General features: G+C 47.7%; 4 protein-coding genes across 6 annotated transcripts; 2 read left to right on the plus strand and 2 right to left on the minus strand.

Moving 5' to 3' along the window:
* Positions 1-1,149: 1,149 nt before the first annotated feature.
* Positions 1,150-7,881, minus strand: GPS1 (G protein pathway suppressor 1). Of its 3 annotated transcripts, none has more exons than XM_015879683.2 (14): positions 7,733-7,812; positions 7,188-7,280; positions 6,781-6,962; positions 6,171-6,335; positions 5,842-5,977; positions 5,602-5,679; positions 5,144-5,204; positions 4,699-4,784; positions 4,114-4,208; positions 3,742-3,847; positions 3,297-3,377; positions 3,042-3,179; positions 2,679-2,813; positions 1,150-2,381 (listed from the first exon to the last, which is right to left on the minus strand). In XM_015879683.2, the coding sequence occupies exons 1-14, from the start codon at positions 7,793-7,795 to the stop codon at positions 2,307-2,309; spliced, it is 1,494 nt and encodes a 497-aa protein (XP_015735169.1). In that variant the 5' UTR covers positions 7,796-7,812; the 3' UTR covers positions 1,150-2,306. The 3 variants fall into 3 exon arrangements, with proteins under 3 accessions (XP_015735169.1, XP_015735171.1, XP_015735172.1); XM_015879685.2 differs by having other exon boundaries at positions 1,827-2,381; positions 7,763-7,881; XM_015879686.1 differs by lacking the exon at positions 7,733-7,812 and adding an exon at positions 7,421-7,516 and having other exon boundaries at positions 1,827-2,381.
* Positions 7,882-7,927: 46 nt separating this feature from the next.
* RFNG (RFNG O-fucosylpeptide 3-beta-N-acetylglucosaminyltransferase) lies at positions 7,928-15,312 on the plus strand. Its single transcript, XM_015879687.2, has 8 exons — positions 7,928-8,491; positions 9,176-9,224; positions 9,816-9,918; positions 10,212-10,365; positions 11,370-11,458; positions 11,536-11,701; positions 12,466-12,551; positions 12,781-15,312. Exons 1-8 carry the CDS (start codon positions 8,090-8,092, stop codon positions 12,845-12,847), a joined length of 1,116 nt encoding a protein of 371 aa, XP_015735173.1. The 5' UTR covers positions 7,928-8,089; the 3' UTR covers positions 12,848-15,312.
* Positions 15,313-15,571: 259 nt separating this feature from the next.
* On the plus strand, positions 15,572-18,242 carry DCXR (dicarbonyl and L-xylulose reductase). The gene is made up of 8 exons (XM_015879688.2): positions 15,572-15,700; positions 15,769-15,866; positions 15,938-16,092; positions 16,626-16,668; positions 16,977-17,076; positions 17,209-17,273; positions 17,360-17,477; positions 17,944-18,242. The coding sequence occupies exons 1-8, from the start codon at positions 15,643-15,645 to the stop codon at positions 18,045-18,047; spliced, it is 741 nt and encodes a 246-aa protein (XP_015735174.1). The 5' UTR covers positions 15,572-15,642; the 3' UTR covers positions 18,048-18,242.
* On the minus strand, positions 18,231-23,142 carry RAC3 (Rac family small GTPase 3). Its single transcript, XM_015879689.2, has 6 exons — positions 23,012-23,142; positions 21,023-21,094; positions 20,669-20,786; positions 20,092-20,154; positions 19,461-19,620; positions 18,231-19,345 (listed from the first exon to the last, which is right to left on the minus strand). The coding sequence occupies exons 1-6, from the start codon at positions 23,044-23,046 to the stop codon at positions 19,215-19,217; spliced, it is 579 nt and encodes a 192-aa protein (XP_015735175.1). The 5' UTR covers positions 23,047-23,142; the 3' UTR covers positions 18,231-19,214.
* Positions 23,143-23,343: the final 201 nt, after the last annotated feature.

Raw genomic sequence — 23,343 nt, forward strand, 5'->3', positions numbered from 1 at the left:
AGTATATTTTTACCCTTCTACACACAACAGCTAATGAGAAAATACTTACTTGTATTACCAACAACTCTCACAAGGGGGAACCAAATCATCTCGGAGCACTGCTGCCCTGCTGCCATCCACACAGTGACTGCAGAGATGGCTTAAGAACCTCCAGCTGCCAAATTAAGCTGGCTGAGACTTTATAGTGGTTTACGTGAATAAATGAATAAATAAATGCCTGAACAGCACTGAATCTGAAGACAGCCCTGACATACATACAAGGCCCCAGAGCTACTTTCAGAGGCTGAAAGTTCCAAGCCAACAGCTCCACACCAAAGCACACACTGAGTTTGAGCAGTGCCATTGAGTTAAGCAGTTGTAGCTAAAAGCTGTGTCAGTCCAAAAGAGGCTGTAAACGTTTTTATCTGGAGAGAAGAAATTCATCATCTCTGCCCTGGTTATGAGCTGAATTGGGCCCCAGCAAGTCCGAAACTGCTGTTGCCACCTAGTGGGGCCAGTGCTGCCAGCAAAGGGACACTCGCTCTCAAGACAACATACTGAAGAGGCAGAAGGTTTATATTTACAATGCAGGATTCACCAGAAGAAGCTCTGCTCATAAAGGAAGCAGAAGTAGCTTAATGTGATACACCTGATTGAATTGCAAAACCAGCCTTTCCAAGAGCAGGGCATGAGATCTTTTCATCAGAAATGGTACCAAGGTTCCACTTCAGAAACAGGAACATTCAGGCAGTGATAACCCTGAATGGATTTCCTCTTTCCTTCAGCATTAGAATTACTTTCCCAGAATTACTGCAGAGATGAACAGCAATTTACCTCAGCAGCCAATTAACCAAAGACATCACACAAACTATTGCTTCCACTTCCAATATCCGAGTCATAAAAAGCACAAAGGGAAAGAGCACTGCTGTTATTTTGCAGCCTCACACAAACAGACCAGGATTTCTGTTGTTAGAACGTTCCCTCAAGCAGCACTTCCTTCATATTTCATCCAAGCTCCATCTCCAACCAGACCAGAAGGCAACACAAAGCAGCCTATAAAACACCTCCAAGCTGAGCAGAACTTTGGTACCTTGAGATCAGGACACCTAGAAATTGATTTTAAACACAAAATTCCAAAGACCCCCAAAAATAAACTTTTCAACCCTGCTGTTTAATGCACCGTTATAACAACATTTATTATTATTATTAAGAAAAAAAAAGATGAACAATAACATCTGTAGTCAGTTACCGGACCAGTCAGGGCTGGACCCAGATTCTCAGCTTACCTTATGGATAAGATGAATGCAAAGCTGCAGTGACTTCAGATTCAGTGCATGTCTCCTTGCATTAACACCACACACACAGACACACCTGGGCTGCCAACTTTAACCCCTTTATAAAAGGAAAATGGGAATAAATGCACCTGCAGAGCAGCACCTGGATTGACTGTTGCTCTGCTCCAGGACTTGCATGGTTTTCTATAGCATTTATCTGTGCTGCCAGAACTGACTACTGCACGTGTTGGGAAACCATCACACACGATGGCAGTACAAGCAGAGCAGCATTTACAGAAGGAAGAGATTGACTGCTGTGATAAGGGAGGATCCCAAAGCCAGGTCATGCACAAGTGGAAGCACATCAGGAAACAGTCTTTGAAAACAGAGACCAAAGAGAAGGAAAACCAACACAGAGCCACATACACATAACAACCTAAAATAAAGGCCTGAGACTGAATGCATGGAAACAGTGCCACGTGTTTAGGTGCAGGTAAAACAAACAAAACACTAAGAGTTTCTCAAAAGAATCACATCTCCAACCAGAACTCCAGTTGCGTAACTGAGAGCAACGCACTTCAAAGGGTTTATTTGAAATAAAGAGAAAGCACAGCATTGCTCAGAAACAAAGCAATACTTTCCTACCAGTGAAACTCATCTTAGAGCGATCCTGCTGGTTCAGCTGAACACTACCTGTTTTTGCAGCTCAGAAACAAGAAAACTAACAGCAGCTGAACCAACCTCAAATCAGCATCTGTATAAATAATCTGCCAACACTCTATGGAGTGACTGGTGAAGGAGAAGGAGGGGAGAATCCTACTAAACCTGAAATGATGACCCATTGCAGGGACGCCGTTTTGAGAAAGAATTTCTTTTCAAGGAGAACTGAAGTGACTGGAACATTCCTATTATCCATCATCAGCCCTGACCCTCTCAATCCGAGCACAAAGTGAGGGAGGCAGGAACAGTTTGTGAAGCTCAGCAGTTTGTGGGTGTGACACTGGGCAGAGTCCCAGAGAGACCATTTCTTTTGGTAACGCATGAAGTTTATCATCACATGTTGGTGCTCATTCTGGACTGGCTGTTAGCTGGTGTAAGCTCCCCTTGGCTACCTTCTCTTGGAGGAGACTGCAACAAAAAGACCAAAACACATCCTAGTTAGTGATATCCCTCAGTGTGCTTCCAAAGAGACCAAAGGAAACACACACAGGTGACAACAAGCAGGATAACAGCAGCAGAAGAGCACACCTCCAAATTCATAATGACAAATATGCAAAAGCTTTGTGTTTACCATTTCTACAGTTCAAGTGCACCATTCCTATGCAAGCTGAACCAGAAGCTTTAAGCCACTCTTTGTTTCCTACATAATTAAAGAATTAATACTAACTGTCTCACTGCCCTGCATCCTATATAACGTGGCCATACCTTGACGTGGATCTGGTTGCGCAGCACTGCAGCTCGCAGGATCATCGCTTTGGCACGTCGCTGGAACTCTTTGCCCATCAGTAAAGACTTCTCAAAAGTTGTGCTGCGCTGGTCTACATCCCGAGCATAAAGAATCTGCAAGCAATACAAAAACTCTATGCAGGAGCTATGACAGGGCTCCATAGCAGAAAGCCCTTTCTGCACTATGGAATAAAGCTGGTGTATCACAGTGTCTGGAGATCAGCCCTACTGAATACACCATTCACAATACATGAATGCAATTTCAAAGCAGCCCGGGAACAGAGAATTCTTCAATCTTAGGACAGCTGTTCAATCCACAGTCTGTGACTCAGATGCACTCACCTTACTGTGCGAGTCTATTCGGGCATTGATCAGTCCCTCCAAAATCAGCTGAGTAAGTTCATCTTCCAGAGCAGCCACTGTGGTATTAAAAGCAGTCGCCATCTTGTGCATATCTGCTGACACATAGGGGCTGAAGTACTAGGAATAAGAAAACATTCAGTTACCAAGAAGACTCCCCATCCTCTGGAAAAACAATGACAGAGAGATAGCCTGTCTCAGTGCTTATCCACCTCTTAGGATTACAGCAACAATTACCTGAATTAGGGCACGATTTCGAATTTGAGTATAAAGTGTCCTGACGTGAGGTGCAAGGTACATATCCAGCAGCAGGTTGTCCTGTGCAAAAATACACATCAGAATCTCAGGCACAGCATAGGAAAAAAAATACATTAATCCTATGTTCTTAAAAAACATAAATATATTTGACCCTAAAGGATATTAATATCCACTACAGCAAGGCAAAAAAAAAAACTAAGAATGAATGAGAGAAGTTGCAATCTACTAAAGAACTCAATCCATGTTTAAAAAACTGCATAATTTCTCCTCACCACCTGCACCAAAACTACTCTCTGTTTCCACCTACCATGTCAGGAGGTAGAAGACACCACAGAAAAGATGAACAAGAAACATAGTTCCTCACAAAAGGCACTGGGAAGGAAACTGTCACAACCTCTTCTTGCACCACTCTCCTGCAACTCACCTTCATCTCATCCAGCATCTTCAGGCATGAAGCATATTTAGATTCATAGAACTTGAAGATGATGTCACGAACCTGTGGCTCCAGCTCCAAAAACAATTTGAAGGAACTACAAATAAACATGGCAGTGATTAGACCCTGAAACCCACCACTTCACACCCCACAACATCATCACTCCAAAGTGCAAGACTACAAACTCCAGCTATCATCTGGACATTCCAGGAACCGACTCCCTAACAGACCAGAGCCCATGTGCAAGAGGGCTGGGAGCCTGGAACATCTAGTGCTACTAATCCTTCCCGAATCCATACTCAAAGTGCCATATCTACAAAGGATGCCCCATGCCATACAAACTCCTGACAAAGCATCACCTACCTGCTGGAGATCACATTCCGTTGCAGTTCCTGACGATCAAACGTAGCCAAGGCACAGAGACCACCATACACAGCTACATTGCTAGGAGATAACAGCTGGAGAGAGAGATTGAGAGAGCACTGAATGGCAACATTGTGACTGACTGATGAAATGGCAGAAGGTTGGAATTAAGTATTCTACTCTAGGCCTTTCCTTAACCCACTAATGAGATCAGTCTTTATCAAACGCAGTGCAAACCACAGCATGCTCTCAGGTATTCACCAGAAGCTGAGGTGCGACTGCCCACTGCTCAGAGCAGAAGTCAATTCCAGCAGCCAGTCTTTTGACCAGGCATGACTGGTACACAGATTTCACAGACATGCCTACGTGACCTAAAGCATTCAGAGAACTCAAGGCCAGAGTTATTTGTCCAGTTGTGGGTTTTTTGGGGTTGTTTTGCTTTGTTTTTTTGTAAGACATGGCTCACAGTACCACCAAACCATACAGGAGTGCTGTGAGGGTAACTACAGCACCTGAATTTTACAAACTAGTATTTATTAGAATTATATTCCCTCCAAGCCCACGCAGCTCCCTCATGGCCCTCACCTCAGGGAAATCACAGTGATCAAATGATGCCAACAAGAAGCACTTTGCTGCCTGTTTGTATTTCCGTGCAGCAAGTTCAGCCAAGCCTGGAAATCAGGAAAAGACAGTCCTCTGTTTATGACAGAATATGAGTGAGGGGAAAAAGTGTGAAACCTCTCATTGTAAAAACTGTAAAAGGGAGTAGAACATGCACCCCCCTAAGGTTGCTAATGCCTTCTCTATTGAAGTGAAGCATGATTCTCAGACAGTAACCAGCATCCTTTAAAATACACCGATGAGAGTTCCATCTCATTAAGCTTCACTCAATTCTGCATTTCTGGTGAGAAAATCAAGGTTGTCAGATATGAGAGAATAAAATAAATCAAGTATATTCTATTGTCTGGGATTCCTATGGACAGATAAGAAGAAAACCAGGTATTAAAAAAATAGAAGCTAAAGGACTCACCTGCTGCACATTTCAGTTTAGTGAGAATTGCTTGTGTCTGGCTGTCTCTTTCTCCTCTTTGCTACAGGATGAGAAAAAGCAGCAGTGAACAAACAGTTTGAAAACCATATCCCAAATCCTTGGGATATTTCACCCTAATAACTGACTTGCAAATCTCAACAGCAAGATAACTTCACCTATCAATCTCAGGAAACAAGAAACAAACTGAGAACAAGAAGTCTCTTTGCTTTTACCACGAGTATGATTTCCTACATGCATATCATGGGAGACAATTAACAATGAATCTCAAAAGGAATAGTATACAGGGAGTGACTGGATTAGAGGAAGAATAGACTGTAAGATGAAGGAAGTCTTTGAGGGAGCACTTTGTAAAAGGGGGAATTTAATACATTATTTTACAAACTTTGGAGACAGAAAACAAAGGGAAAATTCATGCAAATTAAAAAGCAGGACCTTACTTCTGCAATTTCTGGCGTAGACTCAGCCTTGCTTACATAGCTCAGAACATGAGACCAGTTTTGGAGGTAGACACTGACCTGCAGAGAGCCAGGAACAACATAGTATAGACATGAATAAATGGTGTTTATCAACAAGTAATACAATTGTGGACACAAAAGGTGCAGCCAGAGCAAAATATAGGTGGGATCCATGGTAGATGTCAGGATGCCACATACCACACTCCCTGCAGGCCTTCCTACCTTGATGACATTGAGACACATGTTGATCACATGCTTAGCACTGGTGCAGTAATCACGGGCTCGTGAGTAACACTTGAGAGCGTTGCTGAGGTCCCCACAGTCAAGGTAATGATCACCCAAGTCATCGTGGCCTCTCCTGCAGGACAGGAATTAAAACAGTAACAAACTGCATGCTTAGAAAGAGCAGGGGAAGAAGGGATACCGAGTTTGTTCTGAACAAGTAACTCAGCTCACTGACCTAAGGCAATGAATGCAGCTGACATTCTGTGTTAGGTGCCTGGAGGAGCAAAATGCTCTTCCTTGCTCCAGCAGAACCCTCTGCATCTCACCTGATACTCTCTTTGATGGAGTTCCCTTTGTAATTTTTCAGATCTGTGTCAAGTTTCTCCAGTTTAAGAAGAGCTTTTTTGCGTGTAGCTTCAACCCAGGCTGTGTCGAGAGGAGGAGGTTCAATTCCGCTATCAGGGACAGCATCAGGTGTATTCTGCAGCTCCCTGAAAGAGTTGGATCTGATTGATACCCTGCAAACTTTTCTGAACAAATACAAAACAAAAACAGTACCACCACATGCATCAAACAGAGCAAAGAGGAAGGGGAGGAAGGGGAGGAAGGGGAGGAAGGGGAGGAAGGGGAGGAAGGGGAGGAAGGGGAGGAAGGGCAGGGCAAATATTTAGATGAGGTGTTAATTCACTAATTCAAGAGCAGCTTAAAATAACCTTTAACTTCATAATTTACCTAGGGAGTGCTCATTAATACCTGGCGCAGTTGCAAGGATTAAGCTTCTCTCCGTATCTACCTGTAGCCCTTTAAAACACTATGACTTAAGAATGAGATAAGATGTCTAAGGAACATTTTGGCATTACAGATGTAAAGTTCCCTGCAATGGAACACCTGTATTCAGGGAAAAAGAGCAACACAGGCCTGCCATGCTGTCAGTACCTGGTGGCCTCAGACAGCTTCCTGTGGATTTCTTCATACACATCAACATTGAAAGTTCTCTGGACAAACGACAGAGCCATCTTGAGAGCTTCCACCCGCAGCTGTGGGCAGTGGTCAGCAATAAACTGCAGCCGCTCAATCCGCATCAGACCGCTGTAACTAGATGCATATTGCTCCAAGTCCTGCAAACAGAGCTCAGGCTTAGAAAGCAAAGATGGCAACAGCATCAAATTAAGACACCACACCACGAGCCACACGGGATTTCCTGCAGCCTTTGCTCCTTACCAAACTATGTATAAAGAAAATGAAGTCAGCTTTAAATAACAAGAAGCAAAATGAAGTTGCTCAGAGAACTGAAAGGACAAAGCTATGGTAGCAATGCAGCCCTGCCCACAACCAGCACGTACCAGAGTGGGGTTTTCCACCACGTAGTTGATATCGGGCGCGTTTTGTTGGTCTTCTTGAGGATCCACATCGATCTGCATGGGCTCCACTGCACCCTACAACAGCAGAACGTGGTCAGACCTGGATGTTTCCTGCTCAAAAGTAATGAGCTGTGACTCCATGGATTAAGGACTTGGTGAAATAAGAACCAAATTTTAGTAATAAAAAGAAGAAAAATAAAACCAAACCCTACAACCTCAGCTCGGCTCAGCAACTCTCTGTATCCCGGTGCGGTCACAGCCGCCCCCAGCCGCTCTCATTCCCCCCGTGTCCCCCCGGTGTCTCTCGGCTCCTCCGGCCTTTCACGCCCCCCCCGGTGCCGCCTCCAACGCCACAAACCGCCGCTCGGTTGGAGCCGCCGGGTAATGCAGGCCGCACCGCGCCGCCCCGAGGCCACAACGAGACAGGACCGGGCTCGGCCGCCGAGCACAGCGCAGCGACGGCACCGAACGCAACGCAACGGAAATACCGGGAGATACCGGGAAATACCGGGCGATACCGGAGATACCGGTAGGGCCGGGCTCGGTCCGTGCGGTACCTGCAGGTTAAAGACCTGGACGGGCAGCGGCATCCTTCCCTCACACCGACACTTCCGGCCGACCGCCCCGCCCCCACCGCCAGCCCGGCTTTCACTTCCGGGTCGCTCTGTGCGGCCGGCCCGCACCCGACAGGTGAAGCTCTTAAAGGGGCCGCGTCCCGCCGCTCCCCCGTTCGGTCCGGCCTAGGATCAGGGCGGCTCCTCGCTGCAGCGGCTCGGCCCGGAGCTCCCGGGCGCTGCCCTCCGTGTTCTGCGCCGCGTCCCGGTGCCGCGTGCTGGGGCTCCCGGGGCCATGAGGCGGCCGCACGGCGCGGCGGGGGCCGCAACATGAGCAGCTGCTGCCTGGGGCTCCGCAGAAGCTGCTTCCTGCTGTCCGTTACCGCCGCCGCCGTCCTCCTGCTGCTGTTACCCCGGGGGCAGCCCCCCGCCTCGCCCCGCCGCCGCCCGCCGCCCGCCGGGCCCAGCGGAACAGCCCCGAAACGGGAGGAGCCGCCCGCGGGGAGCGACGTGACCGGGGAGCGCGGCGGGTCGGGGGCGGCGGGGGGCGGCCGGGACATCGCTGCGAGCCCATGGACCGACAGGAGGAGCCGCGTGGGGCCGCACGGAGGATCGGCCAGAGAGAGCCTGGAGCTGAAGGACATCTTCATCGCCGTGAAAACCACCAGGAAGTATCACAAGAGCCGCATGGAGCTGCTGTTCCAAACCTGGATCTCACGAGCGAGAGGACAGGTGAGCGACCGGCCGGGATTCACACGGCTCACACCGACACGGTTTGGAAAGCGGCCCCAAGAGCTTCATCGCAATGTGTGGCTCAGTTCAGTCTCAATTGAGCCACTTTCTCACCGAGCCCACACACAAACCGCGCTTTGAGGACTGGGAAAAGCACTCCGTGGTGGCCTGAGGTTTTTGGTGCTGATGTTGGCTTCGATGCTGATGTTTTGGATGAAGTAGTTCAGTAACAGAGCTGAAGACTGACATAGAACCTGTTCCCTTACTTAGAGATTTCATTACATTCATTGCATCTTAGTGTAGTTTTACCCAGCAGTTTGGTCACCTCTTAGCTTGCTTAAGAGTTGTGGATGGCTCACACACACACACACATGAAATTGAAGAGGAAAACAATCTCCAATAAGATGGTATTTCATATTTGGAAGCTCTTTATCTGTACCCTGGGATAAGGAGTCCAACACTTCAGGTGTGTTCTGAAATGATTTCTTATAGTTTGTAGTGTTGGAACACTTATCCAGTAAGGCAAGAGCTGAAGGTGCTGGGGTTCCCCTATAATGGCTAACATGAAATTAATCAATAAGATAAAATAGTGTTCTGACAGGGAACTGAGCAAAGTAGATGCTCGTTTTGGAAGTCCTTAATTACACACACACCTTTGTCCTGACCCATTTTTGTCTTCTGCAGACATTTATATTCACAGACTGGGAGGATCGAGAGCTGCGCCTGAAAGCAGGTGAGCTGTGTGGTGCAGAAGGGTGTTGTCTGTTATAACTGAGTTCTGTATTGGTCATGCTTTTCCTAGAAGCCCTTATTTCATGCTGTACAAGCAATTAGGGACACTAAGATAGCAGAAAATGCTGTGCCTACTTACTACCTGGACAAAAAGCTTGGAGCTTCCTGCATTCACCTTTGCATATGCTTCCTTCCTGTTTGTAAGCTTCAGTCTCTCTGGTCTAAAGCTATATTAGGTGCTTCCTTTGCATACAGTCTCCTGGCCATACCCTGCAGTCAAACCACATCTCTAAAGATATTCAGAACTCACCTGAATGCTTTCCTGTGCAACCTATGTTAGAGAACCTGCTGGTTCCAGATGTTCTCCCTTCCAACCCCTTCAATTCTGTGCTTTTTATGTTCTTGCCATTATTCCATTTGCACAGCCTGTGAGCCCTGCTTGTCTTGGCATTTACTCTCCATGCAATACACAGTATCGCAGTATGCAGTCTCACTGTATTGTAATAGTGCCAAATTTATACTTGGTCTTTTTTGGACCATTCATTCTTCCCAAACTTGATGGGGCTTATTTTATTTCTTTATTCCCTTCCAGGGGATCATATGATCAACACCAACTGTTCTGCTGTCCACACCCGACAAGCTTTGTGCTGCAAGATGTCTGTGGAATATGATAAATTCCTAGAATCTGGACAAAAGTAAGTGTTGTGGTCAGCTTTGTTTCTTTCAGCTGCGTTAGTTAAAACAGAGTATAAGGAAGATAGTACAGCAGGAAGCAGTGTCTGTAAACAAGGATCATTTGAAACCTAGCAAGGATTCAGCATCTGCATATTTAAAGTCTATAGGTGGTTTCATTCTCCAAGTTATGTTCTGCAGGATGGTAGGATATGCTGTTTCCTCTAAGGACCACAACTCAGCTGTAAAACTGTAACTTGTTTCTTTGTCACGGCTCTGCAGTAACTTTGTTGTTGTTGTTTTTGTTTATTTGAAGGTGGTTTTGCCATGTGGACGATGACAACTATGTGAATCCACGGACTCTGTTGCGTCTCTTATCTGCCTTCTCACCTAGCCAGGATGTCTATGTGGGGCGACCGAGTCTGGACCATCCCATTGAAGCAGCTGACCATATCCAAAGCGATGGATCAGTAAGCGGCTTTATAGTTAGGCTGAGAATCATCCTGAGCATTTTACATTTTTAAAACCATATGAGAGTTCATAGGTCCACCATAAAAACAAATGATTTAATGTGCAAGTAATGGCCATTGTCAGAGTGCCAGGTTAAATGTACCTTTGATCTCACCTCACGTGCTTACGTACAATAGAGTTGTCTCCTGGGTTGGTGTCTGCTTCTCTTCCTTTGCTCACTTATGTTGGTGATCTCACACTGAGGTGAGTAGGGCCTCTCCACCTTGACTCTTCCCTTTGTTCTAATAGTTTTGGGGGCTGATACCTGTTGCTTTTGTTGTGGTGGAGTTGTGGCTTTGTTTTATTTTTGAAGGGTGGGGCTGTTGAGAGCAGTATCCCACTGTTACCAGCCTGAACCAAGCTCAGATGGGTGATACATTGGCATGGGTGGGCATTGAAGGCCTAGCTTTTGCAATATTGCTTGGTTACTGTGTTTCCACGATGTAGAAGAAAAGGTGTCTCAGTTCCAAGGTTCATGAGCTGAAATACAAGTTTTCAGAGGTCCTCTCTGCTAACAGGACTGAAAATAAATCAATTCGCTAGCCAGAAAGTCAGTTATAAAGCACATTGTTAGGAAAAACTGCATAACATAGCAGCCTTCCTGGAGGCAAGCGTCCAACAAAACAGCTGTGATTTCCTCAGGGAGACTGGACTGACAGGAGATGTCTGAAATTCTTTAAAAGTGGCATTGTAGTTTCCCACTTCACGTGTGCTCTCTCAGTTGTGTAAACCTGATGGTGTGCCTGGTGTCATTTCCAAGGTGGGATTTAATTAGAGAGAGCAGCTAACCAGGTTTTCATCAGCCTGCAGAAGTAGGATTAGCCTGTAGTCTTGTTCTGACTCAGGTGCAGTTTGATATCCAGTAGAGCCTCATGTCCTCCTCCTTACCCAGCCAAGCAGAGAAAATCTGATTATCAGTAACTAGTGTGTGTTTTTTGTGTTTTTTTCCTTGTTGCTTCTTCAGAAGACAAGCGTGAAATTCTGGTTTGCCACAGGTGGAGCAGGATTCTGTATCAGCAGAGGTCTTGCTCTGAAGATGAGTCCCTGGGCCAGGTAAACACTCCTCCTAGCTGAGCTCCATTAATCTGCATTTGGTAAACTTTAAAGTGTGTTTGATTTTTGTCTCACAGCCTGGGTAACTTCATCAGTACTGCAGAAAGAGTGCGCCTTCCTGATGACTGCACGATTGGCTACATCATTGAAGGGCTGCTGGAAGTAAAGCTGCTGCACAGCCCGTTGTTCCATTCCCATCTGGAAAATCTGCAGAGACTACAAGGCGAGTCTGTGCTGCAACAGGTAGGGCTAAACCTTGTGTCCTCTTTCTCTAATCACGCCTCAGATGATCAGAAAGCAGCCTGTGAATGGACTTAGTACATTTTGGCAAAAATATGATGTCTATAGAGTAACTCAGCCATATCCTGTCAAACTCCTTCATTTAGGTACAAAGCGTGCTTCCACCCTAGACATTTTGGCCATGTAGATGTCCTTTCTTTCAGGCATATGTTCTGCTTTATTCTACTTTTTCATCTAAATATTGTTGTCCATTTTTGTCACCTTTGAGTTTCCAAGAGACGCAGTAGCAGCAGTTGACGAAGGTAACATTTAGTTTGCCTGCTGCGTGAGAAAGTATTGTTGTCTAACAAATTCTGTCTTCATTCATGCTGTTTAACAATACCAGAATCAGAGCTATAGCAAGTACCTCTTCAATAACTAAGGCATAACTAAATGCTTGATCATTTTTAAGGCTGACTTCAAGAAACTTAATCAGGATAAATGAGACTCGGGTTTGTTTGCTTCATTTCTTAAATTACTGGGATAGCAGCAGTAGATGGAGCTATGAGGCTGTCCTGGTGCTTTTTCTGCCTCTTGCAGATTGACAGCTATGAACAAACAAAAGTGTAGTTTTGCCCCTATGAAATGCTTGCTTGTGTTTTCCTGGTAATATTATTAGGCAGTGCAGATGGGAGTGCTCTCTTTGTACCTCATTCATAACCATGCTATCCTTATTCTGTTTTTCTGCAGTAGTATCTCAGCTTCTGAGTTTTTATTTGCTTTTCCAGGTAACCCTAAGTTATGGGGACCCTGAGAACAAACACAATGTTGTGAGTGTGGGAGGAGTGTTTGGACTTCAGCAAGACCCAACCAGGTAAGTGTCTACTTTCAAAACAAGATCTCCCTGTCTTGTTCATGTTTTTCAGGTGCAAGATGATCAAATTCACTCATGGGATTATTTTCTCATACCAGATCTTATCACAGTTATAGATGGGTAGAGCCACCTTCTCTGCTGTATTAGGCTGCTGCACATTCAGTGCTAGCATGTTCCTGGTCTGGAGACTTTCAATTTCACTTTTATTTTTTTTTTTTTCCCTTCACAGGTTTAAATCTGTCCATTGTCTTCTCTATCCTGACACTATTTGGTGCCCCAATAAGAAGATGTCATAACTTCTAACCAGCTGTTGACACCTTTATCCTACCTACTTTGCATAAAGCAAGAGTTGTGATGGGCTTTTTTTCTTCTGGGACACAAACAGACTTATCTACAAAGGAGGCAGACTTTGTGCAGAAGCAAAACTGACTGGGTAATTATGGCAACAAGGCATTTGTTCAGCTGCAGCCTGGGACATTGCAGAGAAGAAAACCTGTTTCTTGTTCTTTGGTCCAGTGGCTCTTCATATGATGGCTCTGATCATAGCTGTACAAGTCACCTTACGCTTTCATCTCTTGTCACGTGAGCCCTGCCTATCATGTGAATCTGTGCTCAGATGCATCCTAGGCAAATGCAGTACTTAGAATGATAGCATTCTTACTACTGTCAGCAGCTTTCAGAGGCTGTCGTCTTGAAGCTGGAATACTGGAGCAGACTGCAGTCCCCATGGTCGTGGGGGGATGAAGTTTTTGCTTGTCTTTTTTGCAAACAAGACTTAGGAACTTCTGTGGCCTGCCATATTATACCTCTTCCACCTGTGAGCTGAAACACGGTCTGTCTGTAAACACCAGAAGTCCAGGAATTGCTGGGGTAGGACAAGGGTGAAAGCCTTTGTCACGAGAAAAACCCTGTATAAGGGTAAACTGATTCAGGACTGCACAAGAGTTGCTTACAGCGTACATTCTTCCCAGCAGTCTTTGTGTACCTCCCATGGAGGTGATTGTCAGACTTGGCAGTCTTACCACTGAATGGCAGTGGCTGTTGATTATGGTGGTGGTCTGCTAGGTCCGAGACTATTCCCTTGGCATTTGATACTGAAGAAGTATTTGCCAGACTAGTTGGTAACTGTTTCTCCTCCTTGGCCCTCAGCAGGTTATATGACTAGAGCAATGCCCATTGGCAGATGAAACACCCTGTTTCTGAAGTCGTGCTGTATACTTTACTGCCTGTGAGGGAGGAGGAATGCTAGATGGCTGTAGAGCCAAGAAAGTTTTTGATGATAACATTTGAGGTCTTTTAATGTGTTTGTGGTTACCCCACTTCAGCTTCTTAAGTTAACCTTTTGAGATCAGTGTGTCTTTTTACTCTACATCTTAATGTTTCAGTAAGTAACTCCAGCACTTGGTAAAAGGAAACTGTATGCTGATATAAAAGCAGGAGTCCAGTGCTGTAGCAATATCACCTGCTGCTGCATTAGGAATTAAATAAGCTTAGTTTTGAAAGTGGAGGAATTAAGTCTCCATATGTTTAGTTCTGTTACTCCCAGCTTTGCCTTTGTGCAATCTATACTAGACCTGAAGAACAGCATGAAAAAGGATTTTGTAAAACCACTGTTTACACTCCAACTCTTCAGAACAGACTTGCAAGCTTAGTACTAGAGGCTGGGGCTCTAAGTGGAGAATAATAGCATGATGTTGTATAACCTGGAACTATGACTAATGGCTAGAGTTCGGACCTAGTAAGCTTCAGATTCCTATCAGCTGTGCTGAGTGGTGTATTTCAGCTGGCTGCTTAACTTCTTCCCATTCAAAAAGCGGTACCATGTAGGCAAACACCTGCAGCACATTCAAGTATGAAATGTAGCGTAGGTGTCAGCCTCCTGTAACATATTCTTCTCTGCTTTCTGTTTTTAAAGCAAACCTTTCAACAACTGGATACATTGGCCTCTTTGCATGACTTTATTTAATTGTACAGAGGAGCAAACAAGCTGACTACTTGCTAAAGTCCACAGCTTGTTAAATTTCTTTTCCTTTATCTGCTAAGGCAGTGATTCCACCATGAGGCACAGGAACAGGAGTGCTGCAGGCAATTGGATCAAAGTCCAGCTAGCACAGGGGCTGTTTCGAAGCAGGAACAGGGTAGGTTGTGGGATGTTGTACCTCTCCATTGGGTGTTCTGCTCACTAGAACTGAGATGTCCTGTGGTTCAATGATATGTCATTAATGGCTCTGGAGATTACTGGCATCTACAGAAACACTTTTTAAAAAACACTTGGTGGGTTCTTGTTTTCAGCCTCCTCATAGCAAGAAGTTGTGAAGCTGCTTAAGCACTTAATGAGATGCCATCCTCAGTGACCTCTGTTTTCTGCTGGAGCTTTTCTTCCTCCCTATTAAGAGCAGCCTCCTGTCAGTGCAGACAGCACAACTGGGTAGTGGCTATGCAGCAAACTGGAGTTTAAAAGTGACAACACTTTATACTGATGGCAGCAGAACTGAGTACAAGTCCCATACTGCAGTCACTTCCCACCTGAAATGGAGTTTGCTGCCTCTTTATCATGCCTAGTGCTGGTAGGGTGCTTATGGAGCTGAAAAAGGGCTGTGTTCTTCTGTATGTCAACGCAGGATTGTTTGTGCTCAAGCTTCTTTTAAGGTTTCTCCCGTTCACGTTACAGTAGGCTCTGTAGATATGCTGGGATGCAGCTTCTTAAACTACTGTGTCATACATAAAATGATTCTATGGAATAAATATTTAAGAATGTCAATGAGTGTGTTTTGTCTTTTAAACCATTAAACCCTGTAATCCAGAAAACTAGCCTCCTATCAGCCTCGTGCTGCCATGTGGACGAAAAGCATATGAGAATTAGATGACTGGGATGTGCGGAGGCTGAAATGCGGATGAAAAGAATCATTGCAGTTAATTATTTAGAGCAGTTGTGAATGCCCCGTCCCTGGATGCACCTTTGAGCTGCTCCGAGCTGTGCCCTCTCCAGGCACCGTTGTCTCCCCGAGCGATGCCGGTCCCGCCTCCTGGACCCAACACCGCCCAGATCCCGGCGCTGCGGGGCCGCCCACCGCTGTAGCCCGCCCGCATCATGGAGCCGCAGCTCGGCTTCCGCGGCCGCCGCGCCCTGGTCACCGGGGCCGGCAAAGGTTGGTCGGGGGTCGGGGGAGCGGGCGGGGGCGAGCGGGGCCGGGGCTGACGGCGCCTCCCCCCGCAGGGATCGGACGAGCCGTGGCCGTGAAGCTGTGCAAGGCCGGAGCGCGAGTAACGGCGCTGAGCCGCACCGCGACGGACCTGGAGAGCCTCGTACGAGAGGTAGGGACGGCCCCGACCCCCCGCACCCCGCCCGCACCGCCGGGCGCTGCTGAGCCGGACCCCCGTCGCAGTGCCCCGGGATCGAGCCGCTGTGCCTGGACTTGGCCGACTGGGACGCTACGGAGGCGGCGGTGGGTGCGGCGGGGCCCTTCGAGCTGCTGGTGAACAACGCGGCCGTGGCGATGCTGCAGCCCTTCCTGCAGGTGACCCGGGACGCCGTGGAGCGGTGAGTGCCCCCTTGTCTCTCACGCTCTTTAAACATGGAGAGGAGCAAAGCGCTGACACAGCCTGAACAGCGGAGCAGAAGGTAGATGTGTTCTATGCAGATCATTCTGCAGTGCTATAGCTGGGGGAAACCTCACCAAGGAAGAACTGCTTCAAAGAAGGGCTGATTCTACCTCTCTTACAGCAAATTTGCTGTTTCAAAGCCTCATGAAGGCCGGATTGCATAAGAGGAGCCACGGGCTGAGGCCCAGGGATCACTGATTAAACTTTAATAGAAGTTCTGTGTGAGTCTGCCAAAGAAAAGTCCTGCTGGAAATGGGAAGATGCATGAGTGCACTTTCCCCTCTGCATGTGCTGAATGACCACATGGTTGACCATTGCTGCTGTAGCTCATCAGCCTGGTGTGTCTGTGTTTAAGTATCACCAGTGCTCCCAGAGCAACAGCAGCGTTCGGCCTCTGCTGCCTCTCAGAACAGTCCCTCTCTGGCCTGGCCTGCAGCCACCGTGTAACTTTTAAATCTGATTTATTTGTAGGTCTTTTGATGTCAATTTCCAGGCCGTGCTTCACGTTTCTCAGGTGAGGATGAACTGTCACTGCAGTTGTCTCCACGAGCACCAACACCTCAGTTGCTCTATACAGCAGAGACACATCCTGGCAGGGGGCAGCTACGGGGACCAGAGTTTAAATCAATCCAACATTTAGTGCATACAGGGTCAGAGAAGAGAGTGAAGGTTCGGGTCCCTTGCAGTGTGGAGGCACTGAGGACATCCTGTGGCTGCTTTGCCCTTTTGCCTACCACCAGAAGATCCCTACCAAATGAAATGAAGCTCCTTCCTGTCCACATTCTGACATCCTTCTGTTCCTTTTTCCCCCCTCCTCCTCAGATCGTTGCTCGGCAGATGATCGCACAGGGGCTCCCAGGTGCAATTGTGAATGTCTCTAGCCAGGCATCTCAGCGTGCCCTGCGGGATCACGCTGTTTACTGTAAGTGCCCCTTTGAGACCCACAGACACAAAGGTTCAGGCTGCCAGTTCTGGACAGAGTTAAGTACCTCTCTGTGATCCAGACCTAGTGCTGTGCACTTAAATGCTTCCCATTCTTCCTTCCTCTTTTAAGGTTCTACCAAAAGTGCTTTGGATATGCTGAGCAAGGTGATGGCAATGGAACTGGGACCCCACAAGGTAGGATTCCTTCTGTAAGAGAAGTGTGAAAGCATTTCTTCTCGGAGCAGTTTGGTACATGGTGTGTTTGTTGCTCTTGGTCTCAGATAAGGGTGAACACTGTGAATCCCACAGTAGTTATGACTGACATGGGGAGAATTAACTGGAGTGATCCTCAGAAATCTGCTGCCATGATTAACCGGATTCCACTAGGAAAGTTTGCAGGTCAGTCAAGATCCATCACCAGGCTGAGCTCCTTCTAATATCCAAGCTTTCCTCCTAAGTGACATTGCAGCCACAGCTACCTTGCCTTTTCCTTGTGAGCAAAGTCATAACCCTGCTGAGTGGCTGTGGCTGAATTCCCATCTGATGACAGGGCACACTTAGCTCCCCTGCTCTCAAGTCCTGTCATCTCTGCACAAGCAGAATGAACTTACTCTGTAATTCATGAACATGACTTGCAGGGAGCATCGGTGGTTGCTGTGAATTAAGTATAACATTTGGTCACGATGATGATTTTTGGTTGTCCTGCTCTCAGCCACACTGTCCTTTATGTCACACCAAGCACAGCCCAGGGAGCAGAGAGATTTCCCTGCTCCCATTACACATAGAGGCCAAAGGCACCATTTGGAATGCTTGTTTTTCTGATACAACTTGAGGGGTGCACTGGATGTCCTCTGTTTGATTCCAGAGGTGGATGATGTGGTGAACAGCATTCTTTTCCTGCTCAGTGACAAGAGTGCTATGACAACTGGCAGCTCACTGATGGTCGATGGGGGATTTCTCGTGTCCTAAGATGATATCTGCATTTCATACCCACTCTAATTTTCATACTAGTATTGCATTGATCTAAAGGAATAGTAAACAGTGACAAAGACCCAGTGTTGCTAGACAAGAGGCGCAGCAGAGCTGGAACACGTTTGAGAACTGAGGCAGAAAGTTACCTTTAGAAGGCTGCTATATAATAAAGATCACATATGCTGTCATGGAGAATGTTTATTGCACCAAATAAGGTTTTATCTTATCACTCTACATGATGATTAGAAATTGGATCTGTCTTTCTTCCAACCCTATTCCCCCCTACAAACACAACCCTTCAGAAGCTTTCCCTGTTCCATCCAAACCCATAAAGCCTGCCTGCATTTTCCTTGGGAAGGGAAAGAAGAAGTTAGCAGACACCTCATTGCTTCCTTTGCTCTCTTTAGTAGAAAAAAACAAAATAGAGGCAACAACCTCAGCCCTGCACTGCAGAGACTGGATTGTGGGGGGAGGCCCTGCTAAAGACTGATTGGGGGGAGCAGCACCATGCTGTCCTAGGGTGTGCACACAAAAAGGCAAATACATTGATTGCACAAGGCTGTTTCACTCACTGAGTTTGGCTAGTATCCAATTAAGCACCTAATAATTAGTTCTTCAGCTTCACATTTCATTTACTTTGACCCCTTTTGGGGCTGGTAATGATTCCTTCAACAGTCTCAGGCACGTATCTGATAGAGCACCAATTTGTTAACTGTTAGCCACAGTAGGCTGGGCAAGGAGACCCTTCTACTCTTCCAGCTGCTCTTGTCATTCACCACCACTTATAGCAGCTTCTTTCCCACTCCCACAAGGATCTTCAGCACATGTTACACCTGCAGATGAAACAGGTGTTTCCAGCACAGGATGGATGTCTCAGCCCTTTCAGCTTGGAGTTCAGGAGAGCCAAAACAGCCTGTTGCCCCAAGGAGCTATCTTGCCTTCCCCATTGTACTTTCCTGAGGGCTGTACAGCCCCCAGCTAGTCTCCTGCCCCCACTGCCCCTTCACATCAACACTGACGTTAAATCAAAGAGACATTTAAAAAACACTGACTTCGTACATGATGAAGGGCCCTACACATCCCAGCCCCCTCCAGAAACACCCAGCTAATATGCAATCTGTCGGAGGACAACAGCATGCTGAGCCAGCACCCAGGCCACAGCCCTCAAAACACGGTGCACTTCTTGCCAGGCTTCTTCACGGGCGGCGGGCAGAGCACAGCCCGGATGGCTTCATCAAACACCGTCTTCAAGCCCCGCTGTGTCAGGGCAGAGCACTCAAGGTACTTTACCGAGCCTAGGGGAAAGAGAGCTGCAGCTCAAGCACTTCAGTCCTACCAGGAGGCAGCATCCCTCACCCACTCCAAAACAAAAAGCTAAACGCCATCAAGACTTTCCAGCACGTCACTCACCAATCTCCCGAGCCATAGCCAAACCTTGGGGGTAGGTGATGGGAGCCAGTTTCTTATCACGTAACCTTTCAATGGTGTCCTTATCATCCCTTAAGTCCAGCTTGGTGCCCACCAAGATGATAGGGGTGTTTGGGCAGTGGTGTCGGACCTCAGGGTACCACTGAAACAGAGAAGTATGATGAGAAAATTAGCCATAGCAGCAGGCACTGCCAAGAGGCTGCACTTAATAGTAAGAACAAGGTTTTTACTAATATCTGACGTGGTATAAATGCCTGGACAGGATTCTTCTACCTACATACTGGGTATGCTCTGCAGAAAGAGACTGGTGCAGATGTACTAAGTCACTGAAACATGGAACTGTGGCAGATGACAACAGCCAGCTCTGCACATAATACTTCAACTCCATTTCAGTTTCTAGAACATCCCTCATCTTACCACAGGTTTCAAAAGGCAAAAACTTAGCCAAAGAAGTCACGAATAAAGACTAGGTCCCTCTTAAAACCAAGCAACTATTGCTTTTGTCTCTCAAAATACGACTGCTAGAAATGTGGGGCTTGGAGGTGCCAGAGGGTTGGCTCAGGCAGTGAACAGCACTGGTTCCTCCCTTCCACCAAGAAGAAGAATACAATACCTTGGCTCTGACATTCTCAAAGGAGGCTGGACTCACGAGGGAGAAGCAGATCAAGAAAACGTCCTGTGGGGGAAACAAGAGGATCAACCATGTAGAAAGGAACAGATAGAGATAATGGGGGGAGGGTGAAAAAGGGAGCCTCACCAAAAAAAACCAACCCTCAACAGCAAGGACTGGGGGCTGTAAGAAGCCCTTCCCCATGAAGGTTAATTCAGAGGGAGAAGGAATGGACTTTGGGTGTACGACTTCATTTCAATTTACAATACTAAACTCAATGTGTTAAGAGCCCGTGACCATAAATACCTTAACAGTGCTACAGTCTTCATCCCTGGTGGTGGGGAGCCACATAGCAATCACTACAGTCAGGAAAGCAACACTAGCAAAGCCCAACAGTGAACTGTGCCAAAACAGTGGGAATATGAAACACAGCCCAGCTTCACAGCAGCTCCACGCCATTCCTTGCACCTGAGCTTACCTACAACATGCGTAACTGTTCAAACACCATTATGAAGTAGGAACGAGAACATGACTATCCATTAGTAGAGCAGTCATAAGCCAGCCCAGGCCCAGTACTCACTGTTTGTGGATAGGAAAGAGGCCGCAGTCGGTCATAATCCTCTTGTCCTGCTGTATCCCAGAGGCCTAGATTCACTGGCTTTCCATCTACCATGACATTGGCAGAATAGTTATCAAACCTGCAAAGAAGAATCCCCATCAATGTCAATCTTGTTCTGAACCACGTGATGTTATATGAAATCCAAGGGACAGTGAATCATGAGGAGTCACTGTGCAATGCAGTTCCCATGGGGGTACTTTGCTTTCCTCCCATACACAGCCATACTCCTCACATACAGAGTTCACAGCCCCCTCACCCACCAAACCAACTTATACACACACACACAGGGAAGAGCAGCTGATGTGCATTACTCACACAGTGGGGATGTACTCTCCAGGAAAGGCATTCGTGGTGTAACTGATCAGCAAGCAGGTCTTCCCTACAGCTCTGCAAAGAATGAGAGTGACAAGTGTAAAGGAGGGTAGAACAGAAAGCGCTGGGGCAGGGAAATTTACCCTTTCCCACCCCAAAAATGGAGTTAGTTGAAAAGCTAATGGGAGGAAACAGAGCTGCAGCAGGCTAGAATCTTCTGTCAGGGACCAGGCCTGAACTCATCCCACCTCAGCATGCATCTGATACTGCTCTCTTCTACTCCTTTTCTCCATACCTTTGACCTCAGCAAAACACCAGGCAGAATGTATTTGTTCCAAGGCCAAGAGGGGAAATAAATTAGGGTTATGTGCTGGGCGTGCTCTCCCTCAACACATAATAATCTAACAAATTGGGCAAACAGCAGGTGAGAAAACGTGGAACGGCACACAGTTAGTTATTCAGGCTCTTCAGACATAGTGATTGAATGTGAAAATATACAAAGGATGAATAAATAAGTATCCATAAACAAAAGTGAACTTCCAAGTGAGGGCTGACAGTCTGGAAGGAGATTATGGCACCAAGGTAGATCACTAAAACATCAGCTCAGAGCTTTAGCAAAGGCAGGTGGGACTGGTCAACTCAGGGGCAGCAGCTGGTAGACAACTGTGTAAGGATATGAAGGGCTGTTAGTCCTGCAGGGGAAGGGAGAAGCTTAGTTCTAAGAACAGAGAAATAACAGGAGCAGAAATGACTTATCTATTACTGTAAAAGTTGTGAGCTGTAGAGAACCTTCAAGGAAAACCAATATTCAGTGCCAGGAACAGTTGTTAGAGCTTACAGAACCACTGCACCAACCCACCCTGCTTCTCCTCTGCACTACATCCCCTGCCCAGACCAGGCTGCATCAGGAGCTGCAATGCTCCTCTACACTCTCACGTCCAACTTAGATCCCAATTCAGCACCTTCCTCCCACAGCACTTGGAAACCACTCAATTCATAACATATACTCCTATCTGTGACTTGTTTTGGTGCCCAGGTTCTTTAAGTCAAGTTCATTCAAAGCTCACCACCAGCTGCAGACCTGGAGCCCACTTCCAGCAGGCCCCACTCACAGCACGGCTGTTGTTGGTTTCTTTATAACAGGGCTGTGCTCCTACCGGCCTCTTTGGGTCCTCCAGCTAGAAACTCAAAGACCTCACTCCAAACACACACTTGTGGGTGCGGGATGCACAGGAAGGTGGAAGGACCAGCTGCTCCCTGAGACCATTCACAGTGCCTTCCCTGCACCTTTGCCCTGTGTTTGCTGAAATGCAAACAGCATTGGGAATAAAGAGGGAAAATACATAAGACAAGCTAGGAAAAGTTAAGAAGCACCAGGAGTCCATTGCACGCCTGTATGTTGAATCCAGGCGTGTTCTCAGCCAAAGTCCCGCAGAAGGAGCCTAGAGAACAGAGCAGGGAGGCCGACAAGCCGCGCGGTGAGGCCAGAAGCAGCGACGTGTTTCACTTTGGAACGCGAACAACAAAAGGAGACGTGAGAAAAACCTGCGAGCGCCCAGATGGGGCGGGATAGAGGCTGTGCACGGCAACCCCGAGATCGGAACCGAGCACCGGTACGAGCGCGAGACGGGCCCGGCAGCTTCACAGACGAAGCCCCGAGTTGAAGCGGAGCCGCAGCGAAGGCCCCGGGCTGCCGACACCGGCACAGCTCCGGGAACGGCCCCGCGTGTTCCTGCTCAGCGCCCAGCGCGATGGCGGCCCGGCCCCGCGCCTCCACCCGCCTCACGTTCGCCGCTCCCGGCCCGTTGCCTCCCGCCCGCCGAGCCGCCGAACCTGGGCCGCGGGGCGGGGCCGCGCCGGGCCGTCCCTCCCTCTCGTCGGCTCCGCCGGGCTCCGACCCGCTTTGTGCGGAGCCGCGACGGCCGAGACGCGGACGGACGGACCGACACCGACACCGACACCGCCAGCGTCCCGCGGCCGCCGCGCACTCACCCGTCGCCCACCACCACACACTTGATCGCCTGCATCTGAGCGCGATGGCGGCGCCGCCGCGACTCCGCCGCAGTGACAGCCCGCGCGGGCGGGGCGGGGCGAGCAGAGCCGAGTGGAGCCGAATAGAGCCGAATAGAACCGAATAGAGCCGAATAGAGCCGAACGGAGCAGAGCCGAATAGAACCGAACAGAGCAGAGCCGAATAGAACCGAACGGAGCAGAGCCGAATAGAACCGAACAGAGCAGAGCCGAATAGAGCCGAACGGAGCAGAGCCGAATAGAACCGAACGGAGCAGAGCCGAATAGAGCCGAACGCCGCCGAGCTGAGCCGA

The sequence above is a fragment of the Coturnix japonica genome, chromosome 18 (genome assembly GCF_001577835.2).
Source record: "Coturnix japonica isolate 7356 chromosome 18, Coturnix japonica 2.1, whole genome shotgun sequence".
Classification (NCBI taxonomy): domain Eukaryota; kingdom Metazoa; phylum Chordata; class Aves; order Galliformes; family Phasianidae; genus Coturnix; species Coturnix japonica.

What these genes read in the sequence shown, in the direction of transcription:
- GPS1 (XM_015879683.2), bottom strand. Translation starts at nt 7,795, where the DNA reads ATGCCGCTGCCCGTCCAGGTCTTTAACCTGCAGGTACCGCACGGACCG. An exon ending in GACCGAGCCCGGCCCTACCG is followed by an intron (nt 7,281 to 7,732) that starts GTATCTCCGGTA and finishes CTGCTGTTGTAG; the next exon opens with GGTGCAGTGGAGCCCATGCA. An exon ending in TGGTGGAAAACCCCACTCTG is followed by an intron (nt 6,963 to 7,187) that starts GTACGTGCTGGT and finishes CTCTGTTTGCAG; the next exon opens with GACTTGGAGCAATATGCATC.
- RFNG (XM_015879687.2), top strand. Translation starts at nt 8,090, where the DNA reads ATGAGCAGCTGCTGCCTGGGGCTCCGCAGAAGCTGCTTCCTGCTGTCC. An exon ending in TTCCTAGAATCTGGACAAAA is followed by an intron (nt 9,919 to 10,211) that starts GTAAGTGTTGTG and finishes GTTTATTTGAAG; the next exon opens with GTGGTTTTGCCATGTGGACG. An exon ending in CTTCAGCAAGACCCAACCAG is followed by an intron (nt 12,552 to 12,780) that starts GTAAGTGTCTAC and finishes TTCCCTTCACAG; the next exon opens with GTTTAAATCTGTCCATTGTC.
- DCXR (XM_015879688.2), top strand. Translation starts at nt 15,643, where the DNA reads ATGGAGCCGCAGCTCGGCTTCCGCGGCCGCCGCGCCCTGGTCACCGGG. An exon ending in GGTCACCGGGGCCGGCAAAG is followed by an intron (nt 15,701 to 15,768) that starts GTTGGTCGGGGG and finishes CTCCCCCCGCAG; the next exon opens with GGATCGGACGAGCCGTGGCC. An exon ending in TGGAGAGCCTCGTACGAGAG is followed by an intron (nt 15,867 to 15,937) that starts GTAGGGACGGCC and finishes CCCCCGTCGCAG; the next exon opens with TGCCCCGGGATCGAGCCGCT.
- RAC3 (XM_015879689.2), bottom strand. Translation starts at nt 23,046, where the DNA reads ATGCAGGCGATCAAGTGTGTGGTGGTGGGCGACGG. An exon ending in TTGAGAATGTCAGAGCCAAG is followed by an intron (nt 19,621 to 20,091) that starts GTATTGTATTCT and finishes TCTCTGTTTCAG; the next exon opens with TGGTACCCTGAGGTCCGACA. An exon ending in GGCTATGGCTCGGGAGATTG is followed by an intron (nt 19,346 to 19,460) that starts GTGAGTGACGTG and finishes TCTTTCCCCTAG; the next exon opens with GCTCGGTAAAGTACCTTGAG.